This window comes from Equus przewalskii, chromosome 10 (assembly GCF_037783145.1).
Source record: "Equus przewalskii isolate Varuska chromosome 10, EquPr2, whole genome shotgun sequence".
Classification (NCBI taxonomy): Eukaryota; Metazoa; Chordata; class Mammalia; order Perissodactyla; family Equidae; genus Equus; species Equus przewalskii.
Window position 1 is genome coordinate 21072921 of NC_091840.1, and position 20460 is coordinate 21093380.

The window sequence follows — 20460 nt, forward strand, 5'->3', positions numbered from 1 at the left end:
AAAAAAGGCAGCATGTGAAATGCATAGAGAGCAGCTGTGGATCTTAGATGTCCCACCTTTTTATCCAAGGCCCCTGGCCTGAGCCACCCTTAACCACTTGGCAGAAGTGCCCCAGAGTCTGTATGGGAGGACAGGAGAGGAAGAGGGGACAGGGCCAGGTGGGCGAGGGTTGGAGGGTCTGACTCCCACAGAGAGCCTCTTCTTGCTTCCCTGCCCATGAGAGGGCTGGAGTTGGAGCCCCTGCTTCAGAAACAACATCGCTCCTGAGGACTGCCCCTTTGACAGACAGATGAATCCCCGCAGGGCTGGTGGAGGTGTGAGGATTTGGGGGCGGGGAAGTGAATTGGCACAACTCAGGAATGAGAAACACTGCAGACTGGGCATGTGGGTTGAGGTGCAAAATCCTGAGCGATTAATGATTTCTGCCCTCCCACTCAGACCCCACTCAGACCCCACTCAGATGGGTACTTTCCATTTTTCTCAATCAAAGCTCCCTGTTTGTTTCTTTCAGAGAACTCACCATACTCAGTAATTATCTCACTTGTCTCTTTGTTTATCTGCCTCCCCTTCTGGACTCTAAACTCCAGACAGCGGGGAGGTGGTTTCTCTTGTTCCCTGCCCTAGCTGAGAGTCTAGCACAGTGCCTGGGATATAGAGCAGGCACTTAACATATATTTGTCAAATGAAGGAATGAACCCTGATAGAAGGAAACATTCTTATCATAATGCTTCTCCACTGGAGAGCTGGTGGAGGGGGCACCTTGGTCCTCCTTCCTGGGCTGTGTCTCTTGTTCCGTGATGTGTCATGGACTCCTGGCCCTAAAGGCACATTGTCAGCACTGGGACCTTCTGTCCTAGGCGCAGAGCTTGGTCAATAGCCTGTCCTGGGCTCAGGCTTGGAGTGGTGGCTGTGGGGAAGGGGCTCCTGGAGCTCCCTAGCTCAGACAGCAGTATGAGAGAGAGATGGACTGGAGATGGATTGCATCACAGTGGTCTAGAAGAGAGCATGAGGCCTCACCAGCAGAAGGGCTGAAGAGGAGAGGGCACATTTGAGAAACATTTAGGAGGTAAATTAAGCAAGACTTGGTGATTAATTGGGTATTGAAGAGAAGGAAACTGGGACACCGAGAATGATCCCAAGGCTTTAAAAGAATCAGTGCCACGGCCATCTCTTTTTGGCCTGTAGGTTCCTCCAGTCCAAAGGCACAGAAACAGCCAGTGGACTCCGCCGCCGCCCACAGTTCATTCGCGACGCTCGTAGGTGTCCGGTCCCATGCTGCGCTCGGAGGGACACGCTCCCCGAGCCGAAGGGGCGGAGTCGGGTCTTGGAGACAGACACACTCCGATCACTGCCAGCCAGCGGATAAAGGATACTCTGGGGCGTGGGAGACAGGGTCCGAGGAGTCTTTTTTGGGAGGTATCTAAGCGGTGTCGGCCGGAAGAACAGGTGTTCGCCTGGATAGAAGGAAGTGGGCAAAGTCAATGAGGGCTGGAGGTGAAGCACGAGAAGAGGCAATAAGACAAATGAAGAAACAAGAAAGAGAGCTGTCGAGTGGCTCGACCACACGGGGCGGGGGGCGCGCGAGGATCAGTCTGTGACGCGCCAGACTGAGCGGCGCGCGGAAACCGTGCAGGAGTTTGGATTGATCCCCCAGACCACGGGGAAAGACACGATACTGCCCTAACTCCCAGGTCACCCCGGATCATGCCCAGGGAGGGCAGCCAAAAACCTCCAGGCGGGACCGGAGTGACTGCGTGCCCCCAGTTAGGGACCTCGGAATCGCGGTACCCGAATCCGCGAGAAGCGGCGGCTTTGGGCAGAACCATTCTCCGGAGGTGGAGAGGGGGCGGAAAACGCTACACTCGGAACCCAGCCCACGGAACCAGCTGGAACCTGCACTCGCCTCTTCTCCTTGCTCTTCTCTTTATTTTACGCTCTGCCCCGCCACTATTAGGTCGCCTCCCGCGCGCCCCCCTGTCCCGGGCACCACTAGTTGCTCCTCGGCCGCCCCTCCCGCGCGTGGTAAGGCCCGGCGGGCGCGCGCTCCGGGCACAGGTTATAAAGGCTGGGCTGCGGCAGCCGACTGCGGACCAAGATGCGCCCGAAAGAGTGCGGGCAGAGCTGCGCCGGGGACCGGCCCGGACCCGGACCCGGGGATCCAGCAGCGGTCACCCCCGCACTGCCGCCCGCAGCCGGTCCCGCTCCAGAGCCCTCCGCCGAGCCTGGACCCGCTCCTGCGCAGGCACCGGCGGCTGAGCAAGGAGTGGGATCTGGATACCCATCCGTCTCGGGACCCTCAGACGGAGTTCGCCCGGCCTCCGAGGCTGGATCAGAGGCAGGAGCCCAGCGCGGATCCGCATTCTCGGCCGTCCAGGGGAATGCCCAGTCCGTGCCCGGCAACTCGGATGTACCGTGGACCCGCTTCATATTTCAAGGACCCTTTGGTCCCCGGGCCACTGGCCTGGGGACTGGAAAGGCTGCGGACATCTGGAAGACGCCAGCTGCCTACATCGGCCGGCGGCCAGGGGTGTCGGGCCCCGAGCGCGCCGCCTTTATTCGGGAGCTGGAGGAAGGTAAACCGGGTCCTCGGGACCCCGGAGCGGGAAGGACTAGGACAGCTCCAGGGAAGAGAGGGCCCCGTCTGGTCCAGGCGCACTGCCCCCTCTTGACACTCAGTCCCACCCTCCCACCCACCCTCGCCACGTCACTGTCTGCGGTGCCAGTCCGGTCGCCTCTTCCCCGTCTCCTCCTCCCCTTCTCTCGCTCCCTGATTTCTGTGGGTGGGCCAGGTCCCGGGGCCTGCGCGCTTCCCCTCCCGGCTCTGCGCGCCTGTTGCTGCGGCAGATCTGAGCGCTCTCCGGGCCCCCTCCTCAGTCTACCGCAGTGCCAGGAGGGGGGCGGGGGGCTGCGGGAGGGCGCTGCCCAGCGCGCTCTGAGCCTGCGCTGGCCCGCCGCGCCAGCGGTGGGGAGGTGGGTGGGCGGAGGGAGGGTTGCCAACCTCTAGGGGGCGGGGGTTAAGGTGGGCTTTCCCCCGAGCCTGGGAGTGGGCGGGGCCTCAGGCAGAATCAGCCGGTCCTCTTCCCTCCCATCCTTTCCTGGGTTTCGGGACATCTCTGGATTGAGTGTAGAGGCTCAGGTGCCCCCCTCTTCCAGTGCTGGAGAAGTCTCTTAACTCTTCTCCTCTGCGCGTGCAACAGGTGCAGGGTGGGTGACTGCGTCTGTTTTTATGACCCATGAGGCTTCCAGTGAGCTGGCCAGGCTGCCCTCCGGCTAACTGATGATGAGTCAGTCTGCAGCTGTACTTCCGCCCGCAGCCTCCATTCCCCTAGGTTCCAGGGACCCAGGCGTCCTGAGAGCCCGGCTCCACCTGAGCCGGGAAGACTGTGATCTCCTTAGTTTACCCAGGCCCCTCTAGAAATAAAATGAGTCCAGTTGACCCTGGGAGCAGGGAAAGGAGTGCTGAGTACTCGGTAGTATGGAGAGGATGTTGGGGGCAGGAAGGGAGCTCAGTCTTCTCCTCCCTTGTTGCTGACTCCTGCTGTTAGGGGAAAACAGGGGATAGGGCCGGAATCAATGGGGTGCCCGGGACCGTATGCCCCCTCTTTCCTGAACTGGCGGCCCTGCTTTCTCTTGCAGTGCTGTGTCCTGACCGACCCCCACCAGTCAAGAAGATCACTCCAGAAGATGTCAAAGTGATGTTAAATCTGCTGGAGGAGGTGTGTGCTGACTTCCCTCCCTGGGCCAGCCTGAGCCTGAGCCAGGCCCCTGTTTTAATTCTGTCCTGTAGGAGTAGGAGCCTTGTCTGTTTCCTGCCTGGCTGCCTCTTTGGGGGCCAAGCTGGGGGCCCCTCTTATGGAAGGCAGGTAGATGTGGGGTATCCAAGCTGGAAGAGCTCTTAGAGCCATCTGGTCTGATGTGTTCTTTTTCTGGAAGGGGAAACTGAGTCAGGCCCCACAGTGGGTTATGGCAGACTCTTGTCTAGTACCCTGGAGAGCTGGGGGATGGCGAGGGTTTCCCCCTGAGCCCTGTGTACTTCCTAGCTTCTCCCACCTAGCTGGGAGATCTCAGAAACCAGGGAAGTATTTCCCATGGTTGGGGGGGGTCCCTCTGTAGAGAGAGCGGGACCTGAATACGGCGGCTCGCATCGGCCAGTCCCTTGTGAAGCAGAACAATGTCCTGATGGAGGAGAACAGCAAGCTGGAAGCCATGCTGGGCTCAGCCAGGGAGGAGGTAACTGGGCAGGGAGGAGGGGGTGGGGGGTACGCCATCTCAGACCTACCTACATCCCCCTCCTGCCGGGACCCGCGCCTGCCCCTGCCTGTGTCCTGACCCAGGGCTCCTCTCCCCTCTGCCAGATTTTACACCTCAGACACCAGGTGAGCCTGCGGGATGACCTCCTCCAGCTCTACTCAGACTCTGATGATGAGGAGGAAGAGGAGGAGGATGAGGAAGAGGAAGAAGAGGAAGAGGAGGAGGAAGAAGAGGAAGAGGAGGAGGAGGAGGAAGAGCAGCAGCATGATCTTCCCTATGAAGCCCCCGAGCCGTGAGTGGTCTGCCTGTGCACCCCGATGCTCCCTTCTCTGAGCCTCAGTTTCCTTTTTAGCAAACAGGGACACAGACAGTGTCACTACCAGCAGGATTGCTGGGGCTAGTTGAGACCACCACACTCAGCCTGGGTGGGAGAGCCCAGGGTGTGCTGGGCCCTGGGTCCCAACTCCCTGACCCCTGACTCCCATTGCTCCCTCCCCTAGGACACCTCTGACGGAGTCGGAGTCGCTGCACCACTGCCCGCAGCTGGAAGCCCTGCAGGAGCAGCTGAGGCTGCTGGAGGAGGAGAACGACCAGCTGAGAGAGGAGGTGAGGATGGGGGAAGAGGGTGCGCCCGCAGGCAGGGGGTGTTGACTCCCCTGCCCCTTCCTCTCTCCCTTCCTCCAGGCCTCTCAGCTCGACGCCCTTGAGGAGGAGGAGCAGATGCTTATTCTGGATTGTGTGGAGCAGTTTTGTACGTGAAATTGCAACTTGGGGTCGGGGGCTGTCCCAAGGAGCAGAGGGAAGAACTCAGGTCTTGGGGTCTGGAGGCCTGAGTTCAAGTCTAATCCCAGCTCCGGCACTTCCTAGCTGTGTGAGCTTGGGCAAGTTCCTTGACCTCTCTGAACCTTCATCTTTAGAAGGAGGATTGATAATCTCGGTCCTACTGACCTCTCCAGGGGCACAGCTGAAGATGTACTTTGTGCAAACTGTAAAGAGCTATACAGAAACTTTGAATCTCCTCTCAGCCAGTCTCCTTTTGTTATTTGGGGCAGGAAGAGAAAGGGGGCTGCAAGCGAGGAAGGGAGGGAGCCGTGAGCTGCCAGAGACCAGGTACCCCGAGCACTGGGGTTGGGGCAGGTCAGAGTTGTATTTTAGGTGGTGGCTGTGCCTGGCACTGTGCATTTATGAAGGTGAGCGAGGCACAGTGTCCCTGAGGAGCTCAAGTCTAGCTGGGGTGATGCCCACTCAAGGTGGCAGCTGAACTCATGCTGTTCCACTCACCCCAGACCTGACATTCCTTCCCTGGGGGTTCCCCAGCTTCCTGAGTGGCCCCATGGGTCCCCAGGCGCCTGGAGGAGGAGCCAGTCGTGGAGTTCTGTTCCTTCTACCTCCTAGGACAGCCTCAGTGTCCTTCCTCCTCCCCTCCCCGGCTGCCTCTGGCCCAGGCCCCCTCTAAACTGGGCTTCCTGCCTTCCCTCCTGCCCTTCCAGTCTCTTCTGCACACAGCCCAAATGATTTTTCTAAAACCAGATCTGACTATGTCACTCCTCTGCCTAAAACCCCCACATGGCTTCCGATTGGCCCAAGGATGAGCACCCACCTGCCCACTGCCCCAGCCACGCCCCCTCCCAGGGTCCCCTGATGCCTCTGGGCCTCTCCACACCCTGCCTGGGCCACGTCCGTCCTTCTGCCTGGTGGAGCCCTACTTGCCCTGTGGAGGTCTTAGCTTCGCAGACCTTGCAAGGCTGGGTTGTGTGTTGCAGACTTGACCTCCGATGCGCCCTTTACAGGCGCCCCATCATAGCCCATAGTGTGCACCACTGTGATTTCCTTTTCCATCAGTCTCCCGCTAGACTTGAGTTCAGTGTGGGCTGGGACCAGGTCATGTTGACTGCTCACCCAGTGCCCTGCTCAGTGTCAGTCAATGAACATTTATTGAAAAGAAGACCTGAGGGAGGAATGCCAAGCCCTGTGGAGTCAAGGGGACTCTGCAGGAGCTGAGGGGTGGGGACAGACAGAAGCATCTGGGAGGGGCACACTGTTCCCCAAAGGCTGGGGGAGCCAGGGCTGACCTTCTCACCCCCACTCGTCCCCAGCTGAGGCCAGCCAGCAGATGGCTGAGCTGTCGGAGGTGCTGGCGCTCAGGATGGAGAACCATGACCAGCAGCAGAGGGAGGTCAGCCAGCTGCGGACGCAGGTCATGAAGCTGCAGCAGCGCTGCCAGCTGGTGCGTCGGGTTGTGTGCGGGGCTCCCTCCTCCTGTCACGGCCTGTGGGACCCAAGCCCCCTTCTCCTGCCCCACCTCATGGAGCTCCCGGCTCAGCCAGGCCCAAGGCCCCTCCCTGTATCAGTCAGAGCTGGAGGAGACCTCAGAGAGCCCCTCATTCTGCCCCCTTCACTGCCCCAAGTTAGGGACCGAGGCCCAGAGAGGGTCACAGGGTCTTCCAGGAACTAGACTGCGTGACTGCCCCTCCTTGTTTGGCCTTAGTTCCTGTGACTTCTTAAAGGCCTGCCAAAGATTCTCTGATGTGCCCGGGAGGACTGGCGGGAAGCGGGGGTGTACGGGGTGGGGAGGCCTCGGGCGGGGCTTCAGTGGTTGTGGGTCCTTCCAGTACGGGGCTGAGACTGAGAAGTTGCAGCAGCAACTGGCTTCGGAGAAAGAAATCCAGATGCAGCTCCAGGATGAGGTGAGGCTCCCCAGGGGTTCCCGCCCCAGGCTGGGGGTCTCGAGGCCCCTGGGGCCACCTGAATCGCCAGAGAGGACAAGCTTCTTGCAGCAGGGCCTGGGTCTGTCCCTTAACGTGCCCTCAGTGACGGGCACGGGGCCTGGCAGGTGGCAGTTCCGTTGGGGTCTGTGTGGAGTGGTGCCCGGGGTCCCCTGCATGTTGTTAGGTGCATCCAGAATCTGGCTTCCCAGCCCCCTGGGGAGAGAGTGGGCAGGGCATACTGGGCTGGGTGCACCTGGGTCCCAACGGAGCCTGCGGGCGGGTTCCCAGCTGCAGGACCTGCGGGAGAAGTACACGGAGTGTGGGGGCATGCTGATTGAGGCCCGGGAGGAGGTGAAGACCCTCCGCCAGCAAGCCCCGGTGTCCACTGGCTCTGTCACCCACTATACATACACTGTGCCTCTGGTGAGGACCCCCAGCTGCCGCCTCTGCCTCGTGTGCCCTGTGTCTCAGCCCTGCTGGCCGATTTCGAGCTTCAGTCCCTTTCTGTGCCTGGCAGTGTGGGCGGGGGTGCTGTGGGGGTCCCCTGCTAATGTCACCCCATGTCCAATGCAGGAGGCACTTCCTAGTTTCCAGGAGACCCTGGCTGAGGAGCTCAGAATGTCTATAAGGAGAATTATCTCAGACCCTGTGTTTTTTATGGAAAGGTATGCAACGGGACCCCAGACCCTTGCCTGACCCCCTCACTCTTGCCTTTCCTGTCGTGGGAGGGGGTTTGCCTTCCTGCTTCTGACCCTCCTTCCCCCTAAGGCCCTCTTCCTGCCTCCCTACACCTGCCTCCTCCAGCACCCAGCCCCTTCCACTCACCACCCTTTCTTCTATCCGCACAGTCTGGGTCCGTCATTTCTCCCTGGGATTTTTTTACATGAGGGGGCCCCGGGGACTTTGCACTTTCAGCCTCCATTGCCTTGGGACTCTAAAGGCCCTTTTCTCTGTTGAAGGAATTATGAAACGACTACAGAGGAGACGTCCAACCTGGGGTAAGCTGGCCCAGGGGCTGTCCCTCACCTTTCGGCAGCCAGATAACCACCTGCAGCAGCTTCTGTGACCCCATGACTCTGGAGACGGCCCCGCTCTCTGGGCTGGCTGGGCTGAACGTTGTTCTGGGAAGGAGCTGCTCCCTTTTCATTCTAGTCTTGCCCCATAGGTGGCCGTCTGATTTAAGGCTGCTCCACATGGGGACCAAAGCGTTCCCTTCACCTGACCAGGGCCTGAGAGGCAAATGGGCACTGGCCTAGGAGCTGGGAACATCTGGGTCTGAGTCCCAGCTTGGCCCCTTTACTGGCTGTGTGTCCTTGGGCAAGTCACTTGACCTGTCTGAGCCTTACTGAAATGGATTTGTTCCTATGGCAGCTAGCTGTGGGATGGGTTGTGAAGGTTAAACAGTGAAGGAGGGGACAGAGAGGATGTTATCCTTGCTGGTCTCTTCCGTTCAGCAGGGTAGGTGTACTCTGGGAAGACGGGGCCTCTGCAGAGTTGGTGACCATTCTCCCCACCAGGGGCGTGGGATGGGTGTGGGAAGCCTCACAGCTGGTACCCAGCTCCCCTCTCCCCTGGCTGGGACAGAACTGGTGAGTGACCACCAGGGTCTCTGTGTAGACTGGGGCAGATTGCAGGAGAGCTCCTCAGTCCCAGGGGCTGGAGATGTCCCAGGGGGAGCGGAAGAGGGGGCTGGGGGCCCTGTCTGGGGTGGGCTTTCCGGGGTATGCAAAGACTTTCCCGTCTCCTCGCCCAGGTACGAGCTGCGCTACGGTGAGGTGCGGGAGCAAGAACAGGAGTTCGAGGCTGAGGAGGGTCTGATGCCGGCAGAGGATTTTGTGCCGGCGGAAAATTTCGTGCCTGCGGAAGACTTGGTGCCTGAGGAAGAGCTGGGGGCCACAGAGGAGGTGGTACCAGCCGAGGAGGAGGTGACGGAAGAGGCAGAGCTTGTGTCAGAGGAGGCGGAGGCCTGGGAGGAGGTGGAGCCGGAGCTGGATGAGACAAGGCGGACCAATGTGGTGACCTCAGCCCTGGAGGCCAGCGGCTTGGGCCCTGCGCACCTGGACATGAAGTATGTCCTCCAGCAACTGGCCAGCTGGCAGGACGCCCATTACAGGCGGCAGCTGAGGCAGAAGATGCTCCAGAAAGGTGAGTGCTCCCGTGGGGGCCTCCCTCCGGCCAGCCGGACAAGCTGCAGATCGTCAAGCCGATGAGAGGTGAGGGTAGGTGAGCCCCCCAAGTGCTCACTTACCCTAGGCTGGCCCCACCCAGCGTGCTGATTTGCATGGACTTTGCATATCATTTGCATAGGCACCTCAGGTCCCCCTCAGCAGGAACTGTGACCCCAGTGCTAATTTACATGGAATTTAGTAGGATTCCAGATCTCCACCTCCTTTTCTCCCTGGGGCTGGGCTGGGGGTCTGGGCTGCAGCCCCCCACTGCACTTCAGCTTCCTGTCTCTGCCCACTCCCTTCCCTTATCCCCCACCCCTGCCTCCCCCCATCCCCAAGGCTCCCCAACCCTGCAGCAGTGGCAGCAGCGGGCCAAAACAAACATGGGGGGCGGGATCGTGGAGCAGCAGCCCAGGGTGCCCACCCAGGACTTTCGGAGGCTGGAGGAGGACAGGGTCAACCACCCTCCCAGGGCCTGGGAGGAAGAGGGGCCTTCTGGGGCCACCCAGGCCATTGGGACGAAGGCCTCCGCCAGCAAGGGCCACGGTCGGACCAGTCCCCTGGGTGAGTCTGAAGGTGGGCTCCTACAGGGTGGGGGTGGTGGGTCAGGGTCTCCTCTCCCCAGCTTGAAACCCTGAAGTCCGGGGAGCTGCACCTGCTGAGTGCCATGTGAGCCCTGCTTTTAAGGAGCTTGCAGGAGTGTCAAAGAGGATTTAGTGACGTGCAGTATCTCCTTTAATCCTCACCCCCCCATAGGTAGGTGTGATCATCCCCATTTATTTGGTGAGGTTCAGAGAGTGAAAGCAACTCATTCAAGGTCACACAGCTAGAGTGGACCTGAGCCTCTTCTCCTCACTACTATGCCGTTAGACTTTCCTGGTCCATCCCCACCTCTGACCCTGTCCTGGGGCCTGCCTGGCCTTCTGGGTCAGCCATGCAGTTGATAATCTGTTGCCAGCCTCATCATTATGTGTGGCCGCCCCCACTCTGATGGCGCTTTGGTCACCAATGGGTGGCTTCCCTCTTCAGGGCTGCCATGCAAGGTTGTGCAGTTTGTAACCTGAATGGTGACCTCTATGGCCAGGCAGTGGGCGGCCTGCATAACCACCAATGGTGGCTGTCTCTTTCTGAAATAGCTGACCAGGCCCAGCCCCTGCCCGCTGCCCAGGCCACGCCTGTGGTCCTCAGGCCCCCGGTTCATGTCCATGCCCCCTTCTCTTCCAGGCTTTGCTGTTTCCCAGCAGCCTGCAGAGGCCCCACAGACAGCCTGAGGCCCCTCCTTCCGCTGCCTGGCCAAGTCCCACCTGCCCCAGACCCTCCTTCCCATCCTCCAAAACAGGACTCCCTGTCTGTCACCAGCCCTCCCTCTGTCCTGATGACTCTGGGCCGGAGCTTTAGGGCCCAAGCCTTGACCCTCTTCTGGGAGAGGTTGAAGGAACCCCGGCCCTCATTCTGCAGCTGGTGCAGAAGCTGTGGCTGCTGGGCCTGGATCACATGGTGGCCCAGGGGGCGGGAAAAACCCCGGGGGAGGCCCTCCAGCTACCAGACCCAGCTCTGAGAGGGTGGCGGGGCTCTGGCGCTGGGTATAGGACGTTGTTCTGAGCAGTCTCCTAACAACATGCCCCCCGGCACCCTCCAAGTTCAAGGTGGCTCCCAAGTTCTTGTTGACTTCTGGGACCTGGCCCCCTCCCCCAATTCTTGGCCCTTTTTCTCAGTCTCTGATTACTGTTTGCAACTGGAAGTGTCTCGCGTGGGTGAGGACTCCCTCTGCCTAGTGGCCTGTGAGTGTCCAGGCTCCTGCCTAAGGCCCAGCCCCGCCCTCCCACTGTCCCCCCTTCAGTGCCCCTTGTTTCGTACTTGTAGATGTCCCACCTTTTCCCACCCTTTCCTCATAAACAGCTGGAGTCTGGGGCTCAGGACCCCTATCGGTACCACCCTGCTTCTCGCCGCGCTTCTCGCTGTCCTGTTGCTTGTCAGCCTGTGTACCTGCCAGTGCAGGAAATAAAGGACCTGTGCGCTACCTGGCCCAGCCTCCAGCCGTCTGTCTCAGGGAGCATGAATGTGTGTGTGTGTGTTGGTGCGTGTGTGTGTGCGTGCACATGAGCGTGTTTTGGTGGAGCAAAGTTGTAGAGAGAGTTTGAGCTCCAATATTGAATGATGTGCCAAGGGCTTTGATTAAACACATAATCATATCAATAAGCCGGGTGGTGAGTGATCTGATAAACGGTTGTCGAATGGGGAAACTGAGGCCCAGGCAGGTTAAGTGACCCTCCCAAGGAGGAGCTGGATTTGAACCCAAGCCCTTGGGCCTGCAGAGCCCATGCTCGGACAGGCTTCCTTCGCTGATCCTCATGCTCCAGTCGTTGTGACCCAGTACCCTGCTGTGAAGGGTAAGGCAGGAGTGCGTTACCCACTGTTGTGGGCAGAGGTCCCCCAGAAGCAGGCCTAGAACAATGTTTGAAGACACGTAGTTTATTTGGGAGAGGATCCCAGGAAGCACTCCTGAGGGGTTGGGACTTGAGAACAGAAGGAAGCTAATGGAAGGGAGTTTTAGACGCCTGAGGCTCAGTCCCACTGGGGAACTTTGGGAGGAAGTGTAGACCCTTGCAACTCACAGTGTGGTCTGTGGACCGGCATCATTGACTTGCCTGGAGAGTTTATCAGAAATGCAGAGTTTATCAGAATCTCAGGTCCCTTCCCAGGCCTATAGAGCTGGAATCTGCCTGTTAACAAGGTCCCCAGGCAATACACATGCATGGAGACACCAATATGGAACCCATCTGGGTTATCCCACCCAGGGGTGAGGAAGCTGGAGCATGCGTCCTCCAACTGCCATCCGTCCTTGGCTGAGGGCTGCTCCTGGGGCCATTAACTCATTGGCGCTCTGGCCTCCCCATGCATGGGCTGAGGAAAAGTCCCTGGCAGAGAATAACCGTACTTGTAGTAGAACATGGTCAGCACATAATAGAATGGTGAGTGCCGAGGATGCGGGCAGGGCATTGACCGTGTCTGCTACGGTCCACCTCTTGCACCCCTCAGATGCACTCCAGCTCCATGTGGACTTCAGTCTGGCCTGGCATTGCTTCTTTTTTTTTTTTTTAGGATTTTATTTTTCCTTTTTTTCCCCACAGCCCCCCGGTGCATAGTTGTATATTTTTAGTTGTGGGTCCTTCTAGCTGTGGCATGTGGGATGCCGCCTCAGCATGGCCTGATGAGTGGTGCCATGTCCGCGCCCAGGATCCAAACCAGCGAAACCCTGGGCCACCAAAGTGGAGCGCGTGAACTTAACCACTCAGCCACAGGGCTGGCCCCATGGCATTGCTTCTTTAACATGGTGGCTTGTTGCAATATCTTAAAATCAATCAGTCAATCAATAAACTTATGCCCGGAGGGTGAGTGGTCCCCACTGCTGCAGTTGGTCTTGAAGCCCTAAATGATATTTCTCGTTTCCTTCCTCTAGCCCCATCCTATGTGCCCTCATCTTTGGCCAGCACTTCAGCTGGTCCAGGTTGTTTTCTTGGTGAAATCACCTAGGCCTTCATTGCTGAGAGGTCCTTGATCACCATGTCCTTGTCAGGTCATTGTTGCTGCAACTGCCTGTTTGCTTTCATCAGATAGGAAGCGCCAAGAGGCACCCCAGTGAACCCCCCAAGTTCCAGACCCCATGTACTCCTTCCTGCCCCCACTAGGAGGCAGTGATCCTGGCTCCTCATGCTAATCAAAGTAATAACCTCTGATAGTAATTGACCTTTCTTTGCCTGCTGGTCTAATGTCAGGAAGACCAAAATGGCCAGGCAGCAGCTGTAAATTTAGGTTTAGGGGACTCTTTACCATATTCCCTGCTGAAAGCATCCTCCCCCAGGAACCAGGATTTCTAGCCCAGAGGTGTCTAGAACTGTGGGAACAGGAAGCACAAACTCCTGAGGTGGACCCCTGGCAGTGATGGTGATAGGGCCCACTCCCACTCTACCCCTGGGTTCCTGGACCCACGTGTCCTGTCTGTCGGGGACGCAGCACCATATAATAACCACTGGTTCAAAATATATACTGCATTCCAAACCCCAGGGTGCATGCCCAAGTTGATGCCTTGGCTGCGCATTTAATTCCAACATCCTATCAGGCCTGCCGTTTCTGGGTGACACGGTATTTGGTAGGACAAGTAGATCCCATGGTCGTGTGCTCATTGCTGTACCTCCTTCACTGTAAAGTAGGTCCCTTATCTGAGGTCATATTTTATGGGATCCGTGATGACAACTCACACACTGTAAGTCCTTTGACGCTCTGTCGTCCTGTAGTGCTGGCGGAGGCACTGCGGGCAGGAAGGCAAACTTAGAACATGTATCAATCCCCAAGAAGATGGGTCACCTTCTAGGGCGGAAGGTGTCTGATGCAATCAGTTTACCTGTAAGTAGCTTGTTGGACTTGTTGATATGGGAGCATGGTCCCATATTAAGGGCTCACAGTTGGTCTCTGTTGCTGAGATTGGCTGTTGGGTCCATGCGTAACCTCTGTCTCTTCGACCATCGTCACTGTATTCATGGATCCACAGGGCAAGTGTGGAGTGGCTGAAGACTGTCTGTTCACCTCCACTGGATAAGCAATCCTGTCCGCCTGGTTATTCAGGTGGGCGCTCTTGGGTGGGCATTGATATGAGACTCAAAGATCCACACACTTTGTGCCCTCTCCGTAGATCCATCTACTTGCTCTTCCCCAGAAGTCTTCGTCTCTGATTTTCTAATCTTCCTCCTACAAGTCCCCTGACCAATCAGGTGAGCCATTTGCACTGCCCTGAGGGCTGCGTATATCCCTCCTCCTGACCACTTCTCCCTCCATGCCAAGTTCACGACCAGGTCTACTGCTTGAAGCTCTGCTCACTGGGAGGATTGCCTCTCACCACCGTCTTTCAGGGCCAGCCCTGAGTGGGCCGTAGTTCGGCAGCACTCATTTTGAGTTCTTACCAACATGTCAAGCCTACCCACTTGTGAACCAGACCTGGTTTTTCCTCCTCCATGAGCTGTCCATAGGGAACCTCCAGTGAGGCCACAGGGACGAGCTGAGCAAGGGGCTGGTTTGAGTAACCTGTTCATGTTCTCTGGCCCTCCTCAGGCTCAATCTCAAATGTGCCATTTCCATCCTAAACTGAATTGCTGCTGGGCCCACCCAACCTTATGACATGGTGGGTCTGAAAATACGCAGCTCCTGATGGACAACTCGGGTCACGTAGTAACTTGCTGTCCAATGGTCAAGCGCTCACTCCCTGCTGGGGCCCAGTAGCATGCCAGGAGTGGCTTTTAAAATGGCAAATAATTCTCTTCTGCAGATGGCGTGACCTTGCTTGAGAACAGGACTCAGCAAACTGTGACCTGTGGGCCAAATATGGCCCATTGCCAGTTTTTCTATGACCTACAAGTTAAGAATGGTTTTTATATTTTAAATGATTACACTTTAAATGGTTATTTGAATACCTACACAATATCCTTGATTTTTCCTCTTGGCCTGCAAAGTCTAAAATATCGTCTATCTGGCCCTTTAAGAAAAGTTTGACAGCCCTAAGCGTCCGCACTAGAATTCTCTTATTGGGACTTACCAGAGACTTCACATGGTATCCTTGTCCACCACGGATACTTCTAGCACTGTGGGGGCTGCCAGGCTGTATGGCCCAATCAGCAGGGCTGCCTGAACCTGTCAGAGAGTTTTCTATCTCTCTCTCTTTTTTTTCTTTTTTTTGAGGAAGACTGGCCCTGAGCTAACATGCGTGTCCATCTTCTTCTGCTTTATATGTGGGACACCTGCTACAGCATGGCTTGCTGAGCGGTGCCAAGTCCGCACCTGGGATCTTAACTGGCAAACCCCGGGCCGCCAAAGTGGAACGTGCGCACTTAACCACTGCGCCACTGAGCTGGCCCAGAGAGTTTTCTCTTGATCTGGGCCCCACTGGCAGCCTCCTGACTCACTTGATAAACTCAGGGCAGTATTTCCAAGTATGGTAGCATCTCAAAACCTGAAGAATCCTAGCAAGCCCTGTAATCATTTAAAATATAAAAACCATTCTTAACTTGTAGGCCATACAAGTGGCCTGATGTGTTAGCTTGGGCTCTGTGTACAATAGTTTTTGAAATACCTGGGTCTGCCTCTTTCCCCAGTGTACAATTACACTGATAAATGGCCGAGTCTGAGAACTGATGCGAATTTGCAAACCAGGCAAGGGATTCTGATTTTCCGTTTTGGCAGCCGACATCAGCCTTTGGCACATCCGCTTTTGATCTGTTCTGATGGCATAAGTCAAACAATACCCTCACTGGCCATCCATATATCTCAAGTCTAGGAACCCCAAAGTCTGTTAGCCGCTGCTGCAAATCCTGTTGGTCAAGGCCTCCTGGCTGCCGTTTTGGTCTTGCTCCTCATTATGTCCACCTTGCCTCTGATGGTTAAGTGCTGCCACCTGGCCTCCTGTGTCCTGCAACCCTATCATCTCCATTGGTGCCGGGAAGCCTGGGTCCATAGGAGCATCTCCTACATCAACTCTGGCCTACAGAGGACAACCACCGCCGAGCTTCTCAACAAGGCCTATGTCCCCTCACTAACGTGTTCCTTATGTCCTCTGGGAAAGGAGTCAGAGGCAGGCTCGGAGATAAAGATTTGAGTGCTAGTAGTTTCTTCGGGTGGTGGTCCCAAGAAACACCAGTGGGAACATGAGGGCATGAGACAGGGAAGGGAAGGAAGCCAATAAAGGGTGTCATCGAGCAGGTTTCTGCCATGGGCCATGGGCTCAGTCCTGCTGGGACCTCTGGGAGACAGGGTTGAATATAGCTCAGAGTTACCCTGCCCGAAGGGTGAGGGAGCTGGGGTATTTATTCCCTGTCACTTGTCTGTCATTGACTGAGAGATGCTTTTGGAGGCGCTAACTCTCCAGCATTCCCAGCCTGCCTTGCCCTCGGAAAGCCCTCAGGTGGAGAGTAGCCTGTGCCTGTGGTGGGAGGCTGCCTACAGGCACAAAGACGGTGAGGGGCCATGGGCGAAACAGCAAGGGCCTGCAGCCACCACTTGCTCGTGCATTCGACAAATACTTATTGGGTACCTCCTGTTCTTGGCCCTGAGGATATAGCAGGGAAGAGGGACATGTGATCGCCACTCTTACAGAGTTTTCCTTCTCACCAGGGAGGCAGACAATAAACTGGCAAACCAAACAACTACAGAGTGTGCAATGTGCTCTATAGAAAATATTAGGCTGTGATTAGAGGATATTGGGGTCCGTGTGTGGAGGGTGAGGAGCAGAAAGGGCGGGTCTCTCAGGAAGCAGCATTTCAACCAAGAACTCAAGGAGAAAAAGGAAGCCAGCCACATTTCTGCCTAGGGAAAAGCATTCCAGGTGCAGGGAACAGCAAAGACAAAGATTCTGAGCAGGAAAGAACGTGGTGCATTTGTTTAAGGGGGAGGGGGAGAGAGGAGGAAGAAATGTACCCGCGGTGGCACCCTCCGTGAGGTTGGCTGTTAGGGTTCGCTCAGGAGTTTAGGTTTTATTCTAAGTGCAATGGGAAGCTTTGGAGGGTTAAAAGCTGGAGTGGCATGATTTGCTTTGTCTTTTAGAAAGCTTTCTCCAGTTTCAAGCCCACCACCTCTTCTCCCACTCACCCATGTAGATTCTTGTTCAGTGCTAGGCTCTGGGGACACCGAGAAGAATTAGCCAGGTCCCTGCCCCCAGGGGTGCTCAACTCTCCTCCCTGCTTCAGTCTTGCCTCCAACCAACTCCCCTCCCACGCCCCACGACACTTGACACAGAGTCATCCATCCGAAGCTAGTTTATTTTGGTTGGTTTTTCACAGGGCAGGGCTGGGCTGGGTGGGAGCCGGCTGGGCTCCCAAGCTTTTTCTAAGGACTTTGATCCCCTTCCTCAGCGCTGCGGCGGCCAAAGTCCATCCATCCGTAGGCTGCTTCTTCTTTTTCCAGCCATGGCCCTTGCTTCTTGGACAGGTCTGACGGTCAGAGGAGGGGAAGGAGGTGAGGATGGAGGAAGGATGCCTGGCCTCTGGAGACTGAGGCCAAGGCCAAACCTGGCCGGGGTGGCTGTCAGCTGCTCTTACCTGCTACCAAGTGTGGGGAACCCTGGAGCCCCAGCTGCCTTCGGTGATGAGAGGCTGGGCCCAGCCTGTCCAGCTGGTCTGGCCAATGCGGGTCCAGGCCCTTATTGGCCCCTGGACCTGAGGGTGCGTCCTGCAGCTGGGAGCAGGGCTTCCAAGAAGCTTCGGAGAAGGCGGCCAGAGCCAGCGCAAAGATCAGCACATACACACACAGTCGCCGCATCTTGTCTGCAAAGGAGAGAGGGGCTGACCTTAAAGGTGGGGCTGTCCAGGCACCCGGAAGCGGGGCCCTGGACGGACGGCCTCCAGGCCCTCCTTGCTGACGGGTCTGCTGTCCTGCGCTGGGTTGCGGATTGTCCCTCCAGGGAGCTCCTCCAGCTCCTGCCGGCTCCCGGGCGCCCGCCTGGGCCTTTCCTCCTTACTTCCCCCAATTACAGCAACTGCTTCTCTCGGAGGATTTTAAAACCTAGAGCAACGTTTTCCAAACTGTCCTGCAGAATTTGAGGCCGTGTGAGCGGCTCTGTAGATGTTTACGTCTTGTAATTTAAAGAACTTTTCAATAGTAAAACCCCACAAACCGAAAATTCAAATCTAAACTTCGGTTCTCTGGATTCATCGCCTTTGTCTTCTTCTAGCCTCGTTGTTCTGATTGGCTCTATCAGAAGTAAATTACAAGAATTTTTACCTTCTCAGAACACACTGGTATGAATAAAACGCTGCCTTGATCTGTTTTTCGTGGTGGGGTTCTCGGTTAGATTTCTTTTGGGAGAGAAAGAGTTTTGCTGCTAAAGAAACAAAGCTGAGCAATCAGTGCTATAGACCATGCTGTCCGCTATGGTGGCCACCAGCCACGTGTGGCTCCTTACGTCTAAAAGAATTAAAGTGAAAGTTCTTCCCTGGCCTTGCCGCATTTCCAGTGCCCACGTGGCTGATGGATACCGTGGTGGACGGTGCAGATAGAGAACATCACCATCATCGTGGCACGTTCTTTTAGACAGTGCTCATCTAAGAAAGTGCTTGAGATGGGATCCAGGAGCCCTGGGGTCCAGTCCCAGCCCTGCTCAATAATTTGTATGACTTTGGGTAAGTCACAGCTCCCTCTGGGCCTCGGTTTTCTCACCTGCGAGATGGGAGAATAGCCTTCATCCTCTCACCTTGCAGGGCTAAGGTGAGCCTAGAGTAAGAGGGGCAGGGCAGGGCCCTGGGTGAAGGAGCAGGTCAGCTGGAAGGCAACGGTTGGGAATGCCAGGGTGGGTCCCAGAGCTGAGGCGTAGTCCGACCCTGGGCTGAAGAGAGGGCCTCAGGCCTGGAGACACCGAGGTCTGAGCCTGGTACCTTGACCGGGGTAGGGGTCCTGTCAACCCTCTTCCTAGCCTCTGCCCCCTTCGTGGGTGCCTCACCTGCAGAGCTGGGACGTGGGAGAAGCTGCGGCTGGCCTGGTGCCTCTCTGTTCTCTGCTTTGCTTGGGGCTCCAGCCCTGCCTTATAAAGCTCTCAAGGTCCCTCCAGAACCCTCCTCCCCCATGAGGCCAGGCTGCCCACAGCGAGAGGAATGGGGTGGGTACAGGTCCATCGCCCCTGCCCCGCCCTGTCACTTGGAGTCAACCAGTCATCCGGATGTGGGGGAAGGGAGGGGAGCTGACCTCCGCAGTGAGGGACAGGAGCAAGGTGGGGCATTTCTTCCGCTGAGTATGAGGGCAGGTAGGAAACAGGCTCCTGGGGTCAGGAACAGTGCCCCCCGCCACGTCCTTGGGGTCAGAGGCCTGGTGCTCATCCCTTGGACCACGTCCCATTGAGGGGCAAGTGAGGCAGATGGACCAAATGACCTTAGATTGAGAGAAGCGTGTTTCATGACACATTGATGTTTGAAGAGCAGGGAGTGTGTGAATGTGGAGTGATGTATTGACCCCCTGTCCCCTCTGCCGGGCTCTGCAAACAGGACGTGTGGCAGTTATCAGGAGCAATGAGCCGTGGGCTGATGGCCCCGCTCTCTCTGCCTAGTGGCTGCGTCCTGGTTGCCTCTAAACCCCCTTCACATCCCCTCACCTGGAAAACCCTGGCCGCCCTCGCTCCTTATGCCCTCTGTGCTGGGCTGGCTCTAGCTTGCAGACCTCTCATCTCTCCAGGTCTGCCCCTCAGCCTCCATCTCTTGCAAACCTCCTGCCCAGAGCCAATTCCTTGAGGCTCCTGCACTTCTAGCCTCCCTTATTTTGTTCTCAAGGGGAGATAGTAATCTGCATAATGTGTTCACCACTTTTCAACACAAAAATACATTGTAAAATGGTTAGCAAAGAGACTAAAAGAATTGTCCAAGATGTACCGGAAAACCAAATGGTGTGCTTGTTGACTTATTTGGTAAATTCCTGCCTCGACCACGTTTGGATGGATGTAACCAGCTCCAGGCTGTTCTTGATTTTTCAGCTGGGACAAGAGATTCTGCTCTTGTTTCTGCGTCATCGGAGCCCCTCCCTGTCTGGAGGAGTTTTGATGCCCCTTGGGTCCTGGAGAAGGGGCAGTGGTACCCACCCTCGCAGCCAGTGTTGCTGAGAATGAAGAGGTGATGAGGGAAGCAGCCTGGGAGGTGTCCATGGCAACCAGCGGCAGAATGTTCTGGTGAATAACCACTCTAATCCAGAGCAGGACTCGGTGACTCGGCAGATGGGATAAATGAAAATGGTAAAAACAGCGCAGGCAGTGGTGATAATTAATTGAATCACAGGATCTCAGAGATGGAAGGGACTAGGAGGGGGCTTGGGGGAAGGGCGGGGTGGGGAGCAGCTCTGCTCACATCCTGGGGGGACAGAGCCTTTCGTGTTGCCGTGGTAACGGGAAATTATAAGCTTTCAGCAGAGCGCTGGTTGTTCCGGAGCCCAAGACTTGATTTCTGGCCCCTTAGCTGTTCTTCCGCAGGCTGATTGCACGAGGGGGCCGACTGCATCAGAGAAGCGCGGACTCCCATTCAACAGGCGATGGTGGGGCGCCGCTGTCTGTAGGCGCTGGCGGGCTCGCGGGAGGGCTGTGTTCAGAGCTGAGAGAGACAGCCCTTGCCCCAAGGAGAACACAACCACAGGGACTGCGTGTTCTCCTCATGGGGAACCTTGTCCGGTGGAAAAGGGAAGGTTTCCGGCGCTGCCCTTTGGAGCTGTTGAGATTTGGGCAGATCTCTCGCCATCTCTGAGCTCTTTTCTCCTCCGGGAAATGAGGAAAACAACTTGGGGAGGAGTCCTGTGAATGTGGTGTCCACAGAGCGCTGTGC

At 56.8% G+C, this 20460-nt stretch overlaps 2 protein-coding genes across 15 annotated transcripts; one reads left to right on the top strand and one right to left on the bottom strand.

Moving 5' to 3' along the window:
* Positions 1-1390: 1390 nt before the first annotated feature.
* On the top strand, positions 1391-11151 carry HAP1 (huntingtin associated protein 1). Of its 14 annotated transcripts, none has more exons than XM_070560451.1 (15): positions 1391-2573; positions 3637-3716; positions 4114-4230; positions 4356-4543; positions 4752-4857; positions 4936-5002; positions 6348-6478; positions 6864-6938; positions 7248-7382; positions 7533-7624; positions 7919-7957; positions 8414-8548; positions 8713-9104; positions 9467-9691; positions 10352-11151. In XM_070560451.1, exons 1-15 carry the CDS (start codon positions 2096-2098, stop codon positions 10396-10398), a joined length of 2307 nt encoding a protein of 768 aa, XP_070416552.1. In that variant the 5' UTR covers positions 1391-2095; the 3' UTR covers positions 10399-11151. The 14 variants fall into 14 exon arrangements, with proteins under 14 accessions (XP_070416552.1, XP_070416545.1, XP_070416551.1 ...); XM_070560444.1 differs by having other exon boundaries at positions 9484-9691; XM_070560445.1 differs by having other exon boundaries at positions 2064-2573; positions 4153-4230; positions 9484-9691.
* Positions 11152-16909: 5758 nt separating this feature from the next.
* On the bottom strand, positions 16910-19653 carry GAST (gastrin). Its single transcript, XM_008519246.2, has 3 exons — positions 19525-19653; positions 17209-17433; positions 16910-17100 (listed from the first exon to the last, which is right to left on the bottom strand). Exons 2-3 carry the CDS (start codon positions 17426-17428, stop codon positions 16997-16999), a joined length of 324 nt encoding a protein of 107 aa, XP_008517468.1. The 5' UTR covers positions 17429-17433; positions 19525-19653; the 3' UTR covers positions 16910-16996.
* Positions 19654-20460: the final 807 nt, after the last annotated feature.